The 16582-nt window shown below is 43.3% G+C and overlaps 2 protein-coding genes across 2 annotated transcripts in view; one reads left to right on the top strand and one right to left on the bottom strand.

The window, feature by feature from the left end:
* EPHX2 (epoxide hydrolase 2) overlaps window positions 1–7853 on the bottom strand; it is a 33231-nt gene extending 25378 nt beyond the window's left edge. The window contains exons 1-3 of the mRNA XM_066547646.1: window positions 7753–7853; window positions 3483–3567; window positions 173–332 (exon numbers count right to left, since the gene is read on the bottom strand). Of these exons, the coding sequence (XP_066403743.1) occupies window positions 173–332; window positions 3483–3567; window positions 7753–7850 (343 nt within the window). The 5' untranslated portion in view covers window positions 7851–7853. The remainder of the gene's footprint in view (window positions 1–172; window positions 333–3482; window positions 3568–7752) is intronic.
* Window positions 7849–16582, top strand: part of LOC136554317 (L-gulonolactone oxidase-like) — a 74778-nt gene continuing 66044 nt past the window's right edge. The window contains exon 1 of the mRNA XM_066546165.1: window positions 7849–7911. Coding sequence (XP_066402262.1) covers window positions 7849–7911 — 63 coding nt within the window. The remainder of the gene's footprint in view (window positions 7912–16582) is intronic.

Below are 16582 nucleotides of genomic sequence, written 5' to 3'. Positions count from 1 at the left end.
CACATTCCATTCCCAACATTCCAGACCTCTCCAAGGTTTCAGACCCCACGTTCCCAACATCCCGTCCCCACCATCCCCAACATTCCGGACCCACCCCACCCCATCCCCGGCATTCCCCGGGATTCCCGGGATTCCCCCCGGATCCCGCCCAGCGTTCCGGGCCCGTCCTCACCGTGCTCCCGCAGCCGCGCCGCCGCCCGCAGCATCCCGGGCTCGAGGCGGCCGCGCTCCAGCAGCTCCCGGAAGGGCCGGGACACCGCGAAGCCCTCGGGAACGGCCGCGCCCAGGGAGCGCAGCCGCGCCCGGCACCGCGCGTCCAGCTCCTCCAGCAGCTGCCGAGAAAAAATAACGGGAAACGGGGGAATTCCCAAAATTCCGGGGGGGGGGGTGAGGAATACCCCAAAATCCGGGAAATTCTCTGTTGGGGAATACCCCAAAATCCGGGAAATTCTCGGGTGGAAAAGTGGAGAAATCTTGGGGAAATCCTGGATGGAGAAATCCCAAAATCTGGGAAATTCCCGGGTGAAAAAGAGGAGAAATCTTGGGGAAATCCCCATTGGAAAAGGATCAAAATCTTGGAGAAATCCTGGATGGAAAAACCCCAAAATCTGGGAAATTCTCTGTTAGGGAAATACCCCAAAATCTGGGAAATTCCTGGTTGGGATAAGTGGAGAAATCTGGGGAATTCCTGGTTGGAAAACGAAGAAATCTGGGAAATTCTCGGTTGGGAAAGTGGAGAAATCTTGGGGAAATCCTGGATGGAAAAACTCCAAAATCCGGGAAATTCTCAGTTAGGAAAAACAGCAAAATCTGGGAAATTCCTGGTTGGAAAAACCCCAAAATCTGGGAAATTCTCACTTAGGAAAAACAGCAAAGTCTGGGAAATTCCTGGTTGGAAAAACCCCAAAATCTGGGAAATTCTCACTTAGGAAAAACAGCAAAATCTGGGAAATTCCCGGGTGGAAAAGAGGAGAAATCTGGGAAATTCCCCATTGGAAAAGGATCAAAATCTTGGAGAAATCCTGGATGGAAAAACCCCAAAATCTGGGAAATTCTCAGTTAGGAAAAACAGCAAAATCTGGGAAATTCCCGGGTGGAAAAGAGGAGAAATCTGGGAAATTCCCCATTGGAAAAGGATCAAAATCTTGGAGAAATCCTGGATGGAAAAAAACCAAAATCTGGGAAATTCTCACTTAGGAAAAATCCCAAAATCTGGGAAATTCTTGGTTGGGATAAGCGGAGAAATCTGGGGAATTCCTGGATGGGATAAGCGGAGAAATCTTGGGGAAATCCTGGATGGAGAAATCCCAAAATCTGGGAAATTCCCCGGTTGGGAAAGTGGCGAGATCTTGGGGAAATCCTGGATGGAAAAACTCCAAAATCCGGGAAATTCTCAGTTAGGAAAAACAGCAAAATCTGGGAAATTTGTGGTTGGAAAAACCCCAAAATCTGGGAAATTCCTGGTTGGAAAAACCCCAAAATCCGGGAAATTCTCACTTAGGAAAAACAGCAAAATCTGGGAAATTCCTGGTTGGAAAAACCCCAAAATCCGGGAAATTCTCACTTAGGAAAAACAGCAAAATCTGGGAAATTCCCGGGTGGAAAAGAGGAGAAATCTGGGAAATTCCCCATTGGAAAAGGATCAAAATCTTGGAGAAATCCTGGATGGAAAAAAACCAAAATCTGGGAAATTCTCAGTTAGGAAAAACAGCAAAGTCTGGGAAATTCCTGGTTGGGAAAACTCCAGAATCTGGGAAATTCCCAAACGGAAAAGCCCCAAAATTCCAGAGAAATCCCGGTTGGAAAAGCCCCAAAAATTCCAGGAAATTCCCGGTTGGAAATGTCCCAAAATCCAGGAAAAATCCCAGCTGGAAAAGCATCAAAATCTTGGAGAAATCCTGGATGGAAAAATCCCAAAATCTGGGAAATTCTCAGTTAGGAAAATCAGCAAAATCTGAGAAATTCCTGGTTGGGAAAGCGGAGAAATCTTGGAGAAATCCTGGATGGAAAAATCCCAAAATCTGGGAAATTCCAGTTGGAAAAGCCCCAAAATTTGGGAAAAAAATCCCAATTGGAAAAGTTCCAAAATTTTTGAAATTCCCGGTTGGAAAAGCCCCAAAATCCAGGAAAAATCCCAGCTGGAAAAGCATCAAAATCTGGGAAATTCCCGGTTGGAAAAATCCCAAAATTCTGGAGAAATCCCAGCTGGAAAAGCCACAAAATCTGGGAAATCCCAGTTGGAAAAGCCGCAAAAATTCCGGGAAATTCCCAGTATGGAAAAGCCCCCAAATTCAGGAAATTCTGGGTTCTAAAAGCATCAAAATCTTGCAGAAATCCTGGATGGAAAAACCCCAAAATCTGAGGAAAATCCCAGTAGGAAAAGCCCCAAAATTTGGGAGAAATCCTGGATGGAAAAGCCCCAAAATTTGGGAAAGTCCCAGTTGGAAAAGCCCCAAAATCTGGGAAATTCCTGGTTGGAAAAACTCCAGGATCTGGGAAATTCCCAAACGGAAAAGCCCCAAAATTCCAGAGAAATCCCGGTTGGAAAAGCCCCAAAATTTGGGAAATTCCTGCTTGGAAAAGCCCCAAAATCCAGGAAAAAATCCCAACTGGAAAAGCCTCAAAATCTGGGAAATTCCAGTTGGAAAAACCCCAAAATCCGGGAAATTTCCTGTTGAAAAAACCCCAAAATCTGGGAAACTCTGGGGGTCGATCCCAAATCCCAAAGGTGGATCCCAAATCCCAAACGTTGATCCCCAAAGGTTGATCCCAAATCCCCCAGGGTCGATCCCAAATCCTCCAGGGTCGATCCCAAATCCCCCAGGTTGATCCCCAAAGGTGGATCCTAAATCCCAAAGGTGGATCCTAAATCCCCAGGGTTGATCCCAAATCTCAGAGCTTGATCCCCAAGGTGGATCCCAAATCCCCAAGGTCGATCCCAAAGGTGGATCCTGAATCCCCAGGGTCGATCCTGAATCCCCCGGGTCGATCCCAAAGGTTGATCCCAAATCCCCCAGGTGGATCCCATAGGTCGATCCCAAATCCCCCCGGGTCGATCCCAAATCCCCCCGGGTCGATCCCAAAGGTCGATCCCAAATCCCCAGGGTTGATCCCAAATCCCAAAGGTTGATCCTAAATCCCCAAGGTTGATCCCCCAAGGTGGATCCCAAAGGTCGATCCCAAATCCCCAGGGTCGATCCCACAGGACGATCCCAAATCCCCCAGGGTCGATCCCAAATCCCCCGGGTTGATCCCAAATCCCCCAGGGTCGATCCCAAAGGTCGATCCCAAATCCCAAAGGTTGATCCCAAATCCCCCAGGGTCGATCCCACAGGACGATCCCAAATCCCCCAAGGTGGATCCCAAATCCCCCCGGGGTCGATCCCACGATCCCAAATCCCTGGGGTGGATCCCGGATCCCCCAACGTGGATCCCGGATGCCCGGGTGGATCCCCCGGGTGGATCCCGGATCCCAGCCCCACCTGGCTGAGGCCGATGTGGCCCCGCAGCGCTCGGGCCCGGGGGCTCTGGGATCCGCCCGAGTCCAGAACGGCCTCAAAGAAACCCCTGGAGAGAAACAACGAGGGTCAGAGCCCAGAAACCCCAAAAACCCCAAAAAAACCCCAAAAAACCCCAAAAAACCCCGAGGGTCAGAGCCAAAAAACCCAAAAAACCCCAAAAAACCCCAAAAAAAACCCCAAAAAACCCCAAAAACCCCGAGGGTCAGAGCCCAAAACCCCCAAAAACCCCAAAAAACCCCCAAAAAAACCCCAAAAAACCCCAAAGGTCAGAGCCCAAAAACCCCAAAAAACCCCAAAAACCCCAAAAAACCCCCAAAGGTCAGAGCCCAAAAACCCCAAAAAAACCCCGAAAAACCCCGAAAAACCCCAAAGGTCAGAGCCCAAAAAACCCCAAAAAAACCCCAAAAAACCCCGAAAAACCCCAAAGGTCAGAGCCCAAAAAACCCCAAAAAAACCCCAAAAAACCCCGAAAAACCCCAAAGGTCAGAGCCCAAAAACCCCAAAAACCCCAAAAACCCCAAAAAACCCCAAAAAAAGCCCAAATGGTCAGAGCCCAAAAACCCCAAAAAACCCCAAAAAACCCCCAAAGGTCAGAGCCCAAAAAACCCCAAAAACCCCGAGGGTCAGAGCCCAAAAACCCCAAATCCCAGATCCCATAAAATCCCAAACCCCAAATCCCATAAAATCCCCAAACCCCAAAGGTCAAATCCCATCCAAACCCCAAATCAGATCCCATAAAACCCAAATCAGATCCCAAAAACCCCAAAGCTCAGACCCCATAAAAACCCCAAACCCCAAAGGTCAAATCCCATAAAAACCCAAAGCAGAGATCCCATAAAAAACCCCAAATCCCAAAGGTCAAACCCCATAAAACCCCAAAGCTCAGATCCCAAAAACCCCAAATCCCAGATCCTAAAAAAATCCCAAACCCCAAAGGTAAAACCCCATAAAACCCCAAACCCCAAAGGTCAGAGCCCAAAAAACCCCAAAAAAACCCCAAAAAACCCCGAAAAACCCCAAAGGTCAGAGCCCAAAAACCCCAAAAACCCCAAAAACCCCAAAAAACCCCAAAAAACCCCGAGGGTCAGAGCCCAAAAACCCCAAAAAACCCCAAAAAAACCCCAAAAAAACCCCAAAAAAACCCAAAAAAACCCAAAAAACCCCAAAAAAACCCGAAGGTCAGAGCCCAAAAACCCCAAAAACCCCAAAAAACCCCCAAAAAAACCCCCAAAAACCCCAAAAACCCCCGAAAAAACCCCAAAAACCCCCGAGGGTCAGAGCCCAAAAACCCCAAAAACCCCCGAAAAAACCCCAAAGGTCAGAGCCCAAAAAACCCCAAAAACCCCAAAAACCCCAAAAACCCCAAAAAACCCCAAAAAAAGCCCAAATGGTCAGAGCCCAAAAACCCCAAAAAACCCCAAAAAACCCCGAAAAACCCCAAAGGTCAGAGCCCAAAAACCCCAAAAACCCCAAAAAACCCCGAAAAACCCCAAAGGTCAGAGCCCAAAAACCCCAAAAACCCCAAAAACCCCAAAAACCCCAAAAAACCCCAAAAAAAGCCCAAATGGTCAGAGCCCAAAAACCCCAAAAAACCCCAAAAAACACCCAAAGGTCAGAGCCCAAAAAACCCCAAAAACCCCGAGGGTCAGAGCCCAAAAACCCCAAATCCCAGATCCCATAAAATCCCAAACCCCAAATCCCATAAAATCCCCAAACCCCAAAGGTCAAATCCCATCCAAACCCCAAATCAGATCCCATAAAACCCAAATCAGATCCCAAAAACCCCAAAGCTCAGACCCCATAAAAACCCCAAACCCAAAGCTCAGATCCCATAAAAACCCCAAACCCCAAAGGTCAAATCCCATAAAATCCCAAACCCCAAAGGTCAAATCCCATAAAATCCCAAAACCCAAAGCAGAGATCCCATAAAAAACCCCAAATCCCAAAGGTCAAACCCCATAAAACCCCAAAGCTCAGATCCCAAAAACCCCAAATCCCAGATCCTAAAAAAATCCCAAACCCCAAAGGTAAAACCCCATAAAACCCCAAACCCCAAAGGTCAAATCCCATAAAATCCCAAACCCCAAATCCCAGATCCCATAAAATCCCAAATCCCATAAAAACCCCAAACCCCAAAGGTCAAATCCCACAAAGCCCCAAAGCTCAGACCCCATAAACCCAAATCAGATCCCAAAAACCCCAAAGCTCAGATCCCATAAAAACCCGAAAGCTCAGATCCCATAAAAACCCCAAACCCCAAAGGTAAAACCCCATAAAACCCCATTAAACCCCAAAGCTCAGATCTCATAAAATCCCAAAGCTCAGATCCCAAAAACCCCAAATCCCAAAGCTCAGATCCCCTAAAAACCCCAAATCCCAAAGGTCAAATCCTCATAAAACCCCAAAGGTCGGATCCCAAAAAACCCCAAAGGTCAGACCCCATAAAAACCCCAAACCCCAGATCCCATAGAAACCCAAATCCCAAATGACAGATCCCAAAAACCCCCAAACCCCAGATCCCATAAAGGCCCAAATCCCAAAGCTCAGATCCCATAAAACCCAAATCAGATCCCAAAAACCCCAAACCCCAGATCCCAAATCCCAGATCCCATAAAATCCCAAATCCCAGATCCCATAAAAACCCCAAACCCCAAAGGTCAAATCCCATAAAAACCCCAAAGGTCAAATCCCAAAAAACTCCAAACCCCAAAGGTCAAATCCCATAAAATCCCAAATCCAAAATCCCAGAAAACCCCAAATCCGAAATCCCAGATCCCCAAAAACCCCAAATCCCAGATCCCATTAAAAACCCAGATCCCAAAGGTCAGATCCCATAAAAACCCCAAACCCCAAAATCAGATCCCATAAAATCCCAAATCCGAAATCCCAGATCCCCAAAAACCCCAAATCCCAGATCCCATAAAAACCCCAAATCCCAGATCCCATAAAAACCCAAACCCCAAACCTCAGATCCCAAATCTCAAATTCCAAACCACAAACCCCCATCCCAATCCCAAAACCCCAAATCCCAAAAATCCCAGATCCCGAATCTAAATCCCAAACCCCAAATCTCAAAAGCCCCAAAAACCCCAAATCCCAAAAAATCCCAAATCCCAAATCCTGAAATCCCAAACCCCAAATCCCAAACCCCTGATCCCAACCCCAAATCTCAAATCCAAATCCCAAAAAGCCCCAAAGACCCCAAATCCAAAACCTCAAACCCCAAATCCCAAACCCCAAAAAACTCCAGACCCCAAATCCCAAATCCCCAATCCCAAACCCCAAATCCTCAATCCCCAAATTCAAATCCCCAAAATCCCAAACATTCCCAATTCCCATAATCCCAAAAACCCCAAACCCCAAACCCCAAAAACCTCCAGACCCCAAACCCCAAATTCCCAAACCCCAAATCCAAATCCCAAAAACCCCAAATCCCAAATCCCAAACCCCAAAAGCCCCAAATCCAAATCCCAAAAACCCCCAAACCCCCAAATCCAAAACCTCAAATCTCAAAAATCCCAAATCCCAAAAACCCCAAATCCCAAAAAATTCCAAATCCCAAATCCCAAACTCCCAATCCCAAAAATCCCAAATCCAAATCCAAAACCCCAAAAATCCCAAATCCCAAATCCAAAACCCCAAATCTCAAAACCCCCAAAAACCCCAAATCCCAAAAAATTCCAAATCCCAAATCCTGAAATCCCCAAATCCCAAAAACCCCAAATCCAAACCCCAGCCCCCAAATTCCCAAATCTCCCAAACCCCAAAAATCCCCAAAAACCCCAAACCCCAAACCCCAAAAATCCCAAAAAACTCCAGACCCCAAACCCCAAATCCCAAAAACCCCAAACATTTCTAATTCCCAAATTCCCAAATCTCCCAAATCCCAAACCCCCAAACCCAAAAACCTCCAGACCCCAAACCCCAAATCCCAAACCCCAAAAAACTCCAAACCCCAAAAACCCCAAATCCCAAAAACCCCAAACCCCAAAAACCCCAAATCCCAAAAACCCCAAAACCCCCAAACTTCCTAAACTCAAACTTCACGCGGGCGGCGCCGCCAACCACAAAATTCTCGCGTTGATTCCGTGGGACTCGAGCGCCGCCGCCCCGCATTAACGCGCGGGCGGGCGCTTTCGGCCGTGCCAGGCGCGGCTTTACCAAAGCGAGCCCAAACCGAACCGAACCGAACCAAACCGAGCCCAACCGAGCCCAACCGAGCCGGGCCTACCTGGGCAAGGCCCAGTCGCGCTCGCAGGCGTGCAGAAAGTGCTGCAGGCCCGGTTTGAGCAGAACCCCGAGGTCGAAGATCACAGCCCGCGGCGCCATGGCCGCCGCCGGAGCCGGGACTCGAACCCGCGGCCTCGAACTTTGGCCCAGTTTAGACCGCGCACCCTCAAAGAAGCCACGCCCCTCACGTCAAAGAAGCCACGCCCCTCACGTCGCCCACAGCACCCACAGAAGCCGCGCCCCCTCAGCGAACCCTCTCCAATCATTTGGGGGAATTTTTGGGGGGATTTTAAAGAGTTTTGGGAGATTTATTTTTTATTATTGGGGATCTCTGGGGGAATTTTTTGGGTTTTAGGTTTTTTTTTTATTTTGGGGGCTTTTTGGGGGATTTCTCCCTTCACGTCGCCCACAGCACCCACCGAAGCCACGCCCCCTCAGCGAAGCCTCTCCCTTCAATCTTTTGGGGGGGATTTTAAAGAGTTTTGGGAGAATTTTTTTATTATTGAGGATTTTGGGGGGAGATTTTTGGGGAATTTTTTGGGTTTTAGGGTTTTTTTTTTATTTTGGAGGCTTTTTTGGGGATTTCTCCCCTCACGTCGCCCGCAGCACTCACCGAAGCCACGCCCCCTCAGCGAAGCCTCTCCCTTCAATCTTTTGGAGGAATTTTTGGGAGGATTTTAAAGAGTCTTGGGAGAATTTTTTTATTATTGAGGATTTTGGGGGGAGATTTTTGGGGAATTTTTTGGGTTTTAGGGTTTTTTTTTTATTTTGGAGGCTTTTGGGGGATTTCTCCACTCACGTCGCCCACAGCACTCACCGAAGCCACGCCCCCTCAGCGAAGCCTCTGCCTTCAAAATTTTGGGGGGATTTCTGGGGGGATTTTAAAGGATTTTGGGAGATTTTTTTTTTAATTTCTGGGGATCTTTAGGGGAGATTTTTTTGGGGATTTTTTGGGTTTTAGGGTTTTTTTTTGTTTGGGGGGCTTTTTGGGAGATTTCTCCCCTCACGTAGCACTCACCGAAGCCACGCCCCCCCAGCGAAGCCTCTCCTTTCAAACTTTTGGGGGAATTTTTGGGGGGATTTTAAGGAGTTTTGGGATATTTTTTTTTCTTATTAGGGAGGTTTGGGGGAGGTTTTTGGGGGGATTTTTTGGGTTTTAGGTTTTTTTTTTATTTTGGGGGCTTTTTTGGGGATTTCTCCCTTCACGTAGCCCACAGCACTGACCGAAGCCACGCCCCCTCAGCGAAGCCTCTCCCTTCAATCTTTTGGGGGAATTTTTGGGAGGATTTTAAAGGAGTTTGGGGAGATTTTTTTTTATTTTTGGGGATCTTTGGGGGAGATTTTTTTGGGGGATTTTTTGGTTTTAGGTTTTTTTTTATTTTGGGGGCTTTTGGGGGGATTTCTCCCCTCATGTCGCCCACAGCACTCACCGAAGCCACGCCCCCTCACCGAAGCCTCTGCCTTCAAACTTTTGGGGGAATTTCTGGGGGGATTTTAAAGGATTTTGGGAGATTTTTTTTTATTATTGGGGATCTTTGGGGAGATTTTTGGGGGGATTTTTTGGTTTTAGGTTTCTTTTTTATTTTGGGGCCTTTTTGGGGGATTTCTCCCCTCACGTCGCCCACAGCACTCACCGAAGCCACGCCCCCTCAGCGAAGCCGCTCCCTTCAATCTTTTGGGGGAATTTTTGGGAGGATTTTGGGGTTTTTTTTTAAATTTTTGGGGATCTTTGGCGGAGATTTTTTGGCGGATTTTTTGGGTTTTAGGTTTTTTTTGTTTTGGGGGCTTTTTGGGAGATTTCTCCCCTCACGTAGCACTCACCGAAGCCACGCCCCCTCAGCGAAGCCTCTCCCTTCAATCTTTTGGGGGAATTTTTGGGGGGATTTTAAGGAGTTTTGGGAGATTTTTTTTTCTTATTAGGGAGGTTTGGGGAGATTTTTGGGGGGATATTTTGGGTTTTAGGATTTTTTTTATTTTGGGGGCTTTTTTGGGGATTTCTCCCTTCACGTAGCCCACAGCACTGACCGAAGCCACCGCCCCCTCAGCGAAGCCTCTCCCTTCAAACTTTTGGGGGAATTTCTGGGGGGATTTTAAAGGATTTTGGGAGATTTTTTTTAATTTTTGGGGATCTTTGGCGGAGATTTTTTGGGGGATTTTTTGGGTTTTAGGATTTTTTTTTCTTTTGGGGGCTTTTTGGGGGATTTCTCCCCTCACGTAGCACTCACCGAAGCCACGCGCCCTCAGTGAAGCCTCTCCCTTCAAACTTTTGGGGGAATTTTTGGGGGGGTTTTAAAGGATTTGGGAGATTTTTTTTTATTTTTGGGGATCTTTGGGGGAGATTTTTTGGGGATTTTTTGGTTTTAGGTTTTTTTTTTATTTTGGGGGCTTTTTGGGGGATTTCTCCCCTCACGTAGCACTCACCGAAGCCACGCCCCCTCAGCGAAGCCTCTCCCTTCAATCTTTTGGGGGGATTTAAGTGATTTTGGCAGATTTTTTTGAGGATTTTTTTGTTTTTAGGATTTTTTTTCTTTTAGGGGCTTTTTGGGGGATTTCTCCCCTCACGTCGCCCACAGCACTCACCGAAGCCACGCCCAATAAGGGAAGCCACGCCTCTCACATAGAAAATCTCGATGAAGCCACGCCCCCTACGCGAAGCCACGCCCCTCACATAGGATACAACGCTCTGGGAAGCCACGCCCCATCAGCGAAGCCACGCCCCCACATAGCCCTCTGTGTTTGCCGAAGCCCCGCCCCTCAAGGTTCTGGCCCCGCCCCCTTTTTCAGTCTGTAAAAATGGGAATTTTTGGGGGAATTTTGAGGGAAATTTTGAGGGAATTTTTTAAAAATTTTTCGGGAATTTTTGGGGGGAATTTTGAGGGGAATTTTCGGGGAATTAAAAAGAAAATTCGGGGAATTTTTGGGGAGATTTTTTGGGAATTTCTTTGGAATTTTGGGGCAATTTTAAAACAATTTGGGGAATGTTTGGGGGAATTTTATTTGATTTTTTTGAATTTTGGGGAGAATTTTGGGGGAAGATTTTGGGAATTTTTCTGGCATTTTTTATATAATTTTTTGAGATTTTGGGGGATTTTTTTTGAGATTTTTTGGGGATTTTTGGGCAATTTTTTGGAATATTGGGGGGATTTTTTTGAGATTTATTGGGAATTTTGGGGGGGAATTTTTGAGGAATTTTTGGGGGATTTTTTAATATTTTTGGGGATTTTTTTGGGGGGGTTAAGGGATTTTTTTGGAGATTTTTTGAGGATTTTTTGGGGATTTTTGGGCAATTTTTTTGGAATTTTAAAGGGATTTTTGGGAGATTCTATTGGGAAATTTTGGGGATTTTTTGAGGGATATTTTTGGGATTTTTGGGGGATTTTTTGGAGATTTTGAGGGGAATTTTGAGGAATTTTTTGGGGGATTTTTTGGGATTTTTAAGGGATTTTTTGGAGATTTTTTGAGGATTTTTTGGGGATTTTTGGGCAATTTTTTGGAATTTTAAAGGGATTTTTTTTGGGAGATTCTATCGGGAATTTTGGGGGATTTTTTGAGGGATATTTTTGGGGATTTTTGGGGGATTTTTTGGAGATTTTGAGGGCATTTTGGGGGGATTTTTTGGGCATTTTTTGGGAATTTTGGGGGGATTTTGGGGGAATTTTGAGCAATTTTTTTGGATTTTTTAGGGAATTTTTTTGGGGATTTTTGGGGATTTTTCCAGGATTTGTTTGGAGATTTTGGGGGAATTTTTTGTGATTTTTTTGGGGAATTTTTGGAGGAATTTTTGGGGAATTTTGGGGGGAATTTTTGGGTTTTTTAAGGGATTTTTTGGGAGATTCTATTGGGAATTTTGGGGGATTTTTTGAGGGATATTTTTGGGATTTTTGGGGGATTTTTTGGAGATTTTGAGGGGAATTTTTGAGGAATTTTTGGGGGATTTTTTGGGATTTTTAAGGGATTTTTTGGAGATTTTTTGAGGATTTTTTGGGGGATTTTTGGGCAATTTTTTGGAATTTTAAAGGGATTTTTTGGGAGATTCTATTGGGAATTTTGGGGGATTTTTTGAGGAATTTTTGGGGGATTTTTAAAACATTTTTGGGGAATTTTTTTTAAATTTTTTTTAATTTTGGGGAGATTTTTTTGGAGATTTTATTGGGGATTTTGGGGGATTTTTGGGCAATTTTTTTGAATTTTAAAGGGATTTTTGGGAGATTCTAGTGGGAATTTTGGGGGATTTTTAAGGGATGTTTAAAATATTTTTGGGGATTTTTTAAATTATTTTTGGGGATTTTTAAGGGATTTTTTTTGACATTTTGGGGGGATTTTTTTGAGATTTTGAGGACATTTTGGGGGGATTTTTTGGGCAATTTTTTGGAATTTTTAAGGGATTTTTTGGAGATTCTATTGGGAAATTTTGGGGATTTTTGAGGAAGTTTTTCGTGGATTTTTTAATATTTTGGGGGATTTTTAAGGGATTTTTTGGGGGATTTTTGGGCATTTTTTTGGAATTTTGGGGGGATTTTTTTTTTGAGATTTTATTGGGAATTTTTTTTATTTTTTGGGGAATTTTTGGGGATTTTTTGGAGATTTTTGGGGGATTTTTTAGGATTTTTTTGGCGATTTTGGGGGGATTTTTTTGGAGATTATTGGGATTTTTTCCAATTTTTTTTCTTTTTTTCTTGGTTCATTTTCCGGGAATTGTTTGCCAATTTTATTTTGGGATTTTCTCCCCTCCCCCTCCTCGTTAATGGCAAATCCCGAGGAATTCTTGGAATTTTTGGAATTTTCCCGACCTTTGCCCCGCCCGAAAAGGAGCAAAAACCTGGAACGAAATCCAGGGCAAAACCCAAAAATAAACCTGGAAAAAACCCAAATAAACCTGGGAAAAACCTGGAAAAAACCCTGGAAAAAACCAAAATAAAAATGGAAAAAACCCAAATAAACCTGGGAAAAAACCTGGAAAAAAACCCAAAATAAACCTGGAAAAACCCAAATAAACCTGGGAAAAACCTGGAAAAAACCCTGGAAAAAACCAAAATAAAAATGGAAAAAACCCAAATAAACCTGGGAAAAAACCTGGAAAAAAACCCAAAATAAACCTGGAAAAACCCAAATAAAAATGGAAAAAAAACCCAAATAAACCTGGAAAAAAAAACCAAAAAAACCCAAATAAACCTGGGAAAAAACCTGGAAAAAACCCAAAATAAACCTGGGAAAAACCCCAAATAAACCTGGGAAAAAACCTGGAAAAAACCCCAAATAAACCTGGGAAAAACCTGGAAAAAACCCAAAAAAACCCTGGAAAAAACCCAAATAAAAATGGAAAAAACCCAAATAAACCTGGAAAAAAAAACAAAAAAACCCAAATAAACCTGGAAAAAAACCTGGAAAAAAAACCCAAAATAAAAATGGAAAAAACCCCAAATAAACCTGGAAAAAACCAGGAAAAAAACCCAAATAAACCTGGAAAAAAAAACCCCAAAAACCAGGAAAAAAAACCCAAATAAACCTGGAAAAAGCCCAATTAAATCTGGAAAAAAAACCCAAAAAACCAGGAAAAAACCCCAAAATAAAAATGGAAAAAACCCAAATAAACCTGGAAAAAAAAAAACACATAAACCTGGAAAAAACCTGGAAAAACCAAAATAAAAATGGAAAAAAAACCCAAATAAACCTGGAAAAAACCCCAAAAAACAGGAAAAAAACCCCAAAAAAACCTGAAAAAAAACCTGGAAAAAAACCCAAATAAACCTGGAAAAAAAAACAAAATAAAAATGGAAAAAACCCCAAATAAACCTGGAAAAAAAACTGGAAAAAACCAAAAAAAACCCTGGAAAAAACCAAAATAAAATGGAAAAAAAACCTGGAAAAAACCCAAAATAAACCTGGAAAAAAAAAACAACCGAAAAACAGGAAAAAAACCCCAAATAAACCTGGAAAAAAACCCCAAAAATCCAGGAAAAAACTCCCAAATAAACCTGGAAAAAAACCTGGAAAAAAACCTGGAAAAAAAAAAAAACCCAAAAACCTGGAAAAAACCCCAAAATAAACCTGGAAAAAACCTGGGAAAAAACCCCAAATAAACCTGTAAAAAAACAAAATAAAAATGAAAAAAACCCAAATAAAGCTGGAAAAAACCCTGGAAAAAACCCAAAAAAACCCTGGAAAAAAAACAAAATAAAAATGGAAAAAACCTGGAAAAAACCCCAAATAAACCTGGAAAAAAAAAAAACCAAAAAACAGGAAAAAAACCCAAAATAAACCTGGAAAAAACCCAAATAAAAATGGAAAAAAACCCAAATAAACCTGGAAAAAACCTGGAAAAAAACCTGGAAAAAAAAACCCCAAAACCTGGAAAAAAAACCCAAAATAAACCTGGAAAAAAACTGGAAAAAACCCAAAAAAAACCCTGGAAAAAACCCAAATAAAAATGAAAAAAACCCCAAATAAACCTGGAAAAAAACTTGGAAAAAACCCCAAAAAACCCTGGAAAAAACCAAAATAAAAATGGGAAAAAAACCTGGAAAAAACCCCAAATAAACCTGGAAAAAAACCCCAAAAAACCAGGAAAAAAACCCAAATAAACCTGGAAAAAACCTGGAAAAAAACCTGGAAAAAAAACCCCAAAAACCTGGAAAAAAACCCCAAAATAAACCTGGAAAAAAAACCCAAATAAACCTGGAAAAAACCTGGAAAAAAACCCCAAATAAACCTGGAAAAACCCAAATAAAAATGGAAAAAAACCAAAATAAAAATGGAAAAAACCCAAAATAAAATGGGATTTTCTCCCCATTTTCCCCCAAAATTTGGGATTTTTTCCCCGTTTTCCCCCCAAAATTGGAAATTTTCCCCATTTTCTCCCATTTTTCCCAAAATTCCCGGATTTTCTCCCATTATTTTCCCAAAATTCCCGATTTTCTCCCATTATTTTCCCCTATAAAATTCCCGATTTTCTCCCATTATTTTCCCAAAATTCCCGAATTTTCCCCCATTATTTTCCCCTTTCCGCCCCTCCCGGGAGTTTCGCAATTCCCAAAATCCCAAAAAGCCCCAAAATTCGGGATTTTCTCCCCATTTTTTCCCAAAATCCGGGATTTTCTCCCCATTTTTTTCCCCATTTTCCCCCAAAATTGGGATTTTTCCTCCCCTTTTTTCCCTAAAATTTTGGATTTTCTCCCCGTTTTCCCCCCAAAATCCGGGAAATTCTCCACATTTTCCCCAAATTCCCGGATTTTCCCCCCATTTTTTTTCCCCAAAATTCCCGATTTTCTCCCATTTTTTCCCCAAAATTCGGGATTTTCTCCCATTATTTTTCCCAAAATTCCCGGATTTTCTCCCATTTTTTCCCAAAATTCCCGGATTTTCTCCCCATTTTCCCAAAATCCGGGATTTTCTCCCCATTTTTCCCCCTTTTTTCCCCATTTTCCCCCTAAAATCCGGGAATTTTCCCCCATTTTTCCCAAAATCCCGGATTTTCTCCCATTTTCCCCTATAAAATTCGGGATTTTATCTCCCATTTTTTTCCCCAAAATTCGGGATTTTCTCCCCATTTTCCCCCCAAATTCCCGGATTTTCTCCCCATTTTTTCCCAAAATTCCCGGATTTTCTCCCAAAATTCCCGGATTTTCTCCCATTATTTTTCCCAAAATTCCCGGATTTTTCTCCCATTTTTTCCCAAAATTCCCGGATTTTTCTCCCATTTTCCCCTATAAAATTCCCGGATTTTCTCCCATTTTTTCCCAAAATTCCCGGATTTTCCCCCATTTTCCCGAAATCCGGGACTTTTTCCCCCAAAATTTGGGATTTTTTCCCCATTTCCCCCCCCACCCCATTTTTCCCCCCCAAAATTTGGGATTTTTTTCCCCAAAAATTCGGGAATTTCTCCCTATTTTCCCCCCATTTTCCCCCCAAAATTTGGGAATTTTCCCCTAAAATTCGGGAATTTTCCCCCATTTTTCCCAAAATTCCCGATTTTCTCCCATTTTTTCCCAAAATTCCCGGATTTTTCTCCCATTTTTTCCCAAAATTCCCGGATTTTCTCCCATTATTTTTCCCAAAATTCCCGGATTTTCTCCCATTATTTTCCCCTATAAAATTCCCGAATTTTCTCCCATTATTTTCCCCCTCCCGCCCCTCCCCCCCCACCGTTCCGCCCCTCCCCGGGAGTTTCGCAATTCCCAAAATCCAAAAAGCCCCAAAATTTGGGATTTTTTCCCCATTTCCCCCCAAAAAATCCGGGATTTTCTCCCCATTTTCCCAAATTCCCGGATTTTCTCCCCATTTTCCCCATTTTCCCCCCAAAATTGGGATTTTCCTCCCCTTTTTTCCCTAAAATTTTGGATTTTTTCCCCATTTTTCCCCAAATCCGGGAATTTCCTCCCCATTTTTCCCCCATTTTTCCCGAAATCCGGGAATTTTTCCCCCAAATTTTGGGAATTTTCCCCCATTTTCCCCCCCAAAAATTTGGGAATTTTCCCCCAAAATTCCCGATTTTCTCCCATTATTTTTCCAAAATTCCCGGATTTTCTCCCCATTTTCCCAAAATCCGGGATTTTCTCCCCATTTTTCCCCCCTTTTTTCCCCATTTTCCCCCTAAATCCGGGAATTTTCCCCCATTTTTCCCAAAATCCCGGATTTTCTCCCATTTTCCCCTATAAAATTCGGGATTTTCTCCCATTATTTTTCCCAAAATTCCCGGATTTTTCTCCCATTTTCCCCTATAAAATTCCCGGATTTTCTCCCATTTTTCCCAAAATTCCCGGATTTTCTCCCCATTTTCCCCCCATTTTTCCCCAAAATTTGGGATTTTTTCCCCAAAAATTCGGGAATTTCTC

The sequence above is a fragment of the Molothrus aeneus genome, chromosome 3 (genome assembly GCF_037042795.1).
Source record: "Molothrus aeneus isolate 106 chromosome 3, BPBGC_Maene_1.0, whole genome shotgun sequence".
NCBI lineage: Eukaryota > Metazoa > Chordata > Aves > Passeriformes > Icteridae > Molothrus > Molothrus aeneus.
Note: the sequence above shows the minus strand (reverse complement) of the source record. Positions and strands in the feature narration are given on the sequence as shown.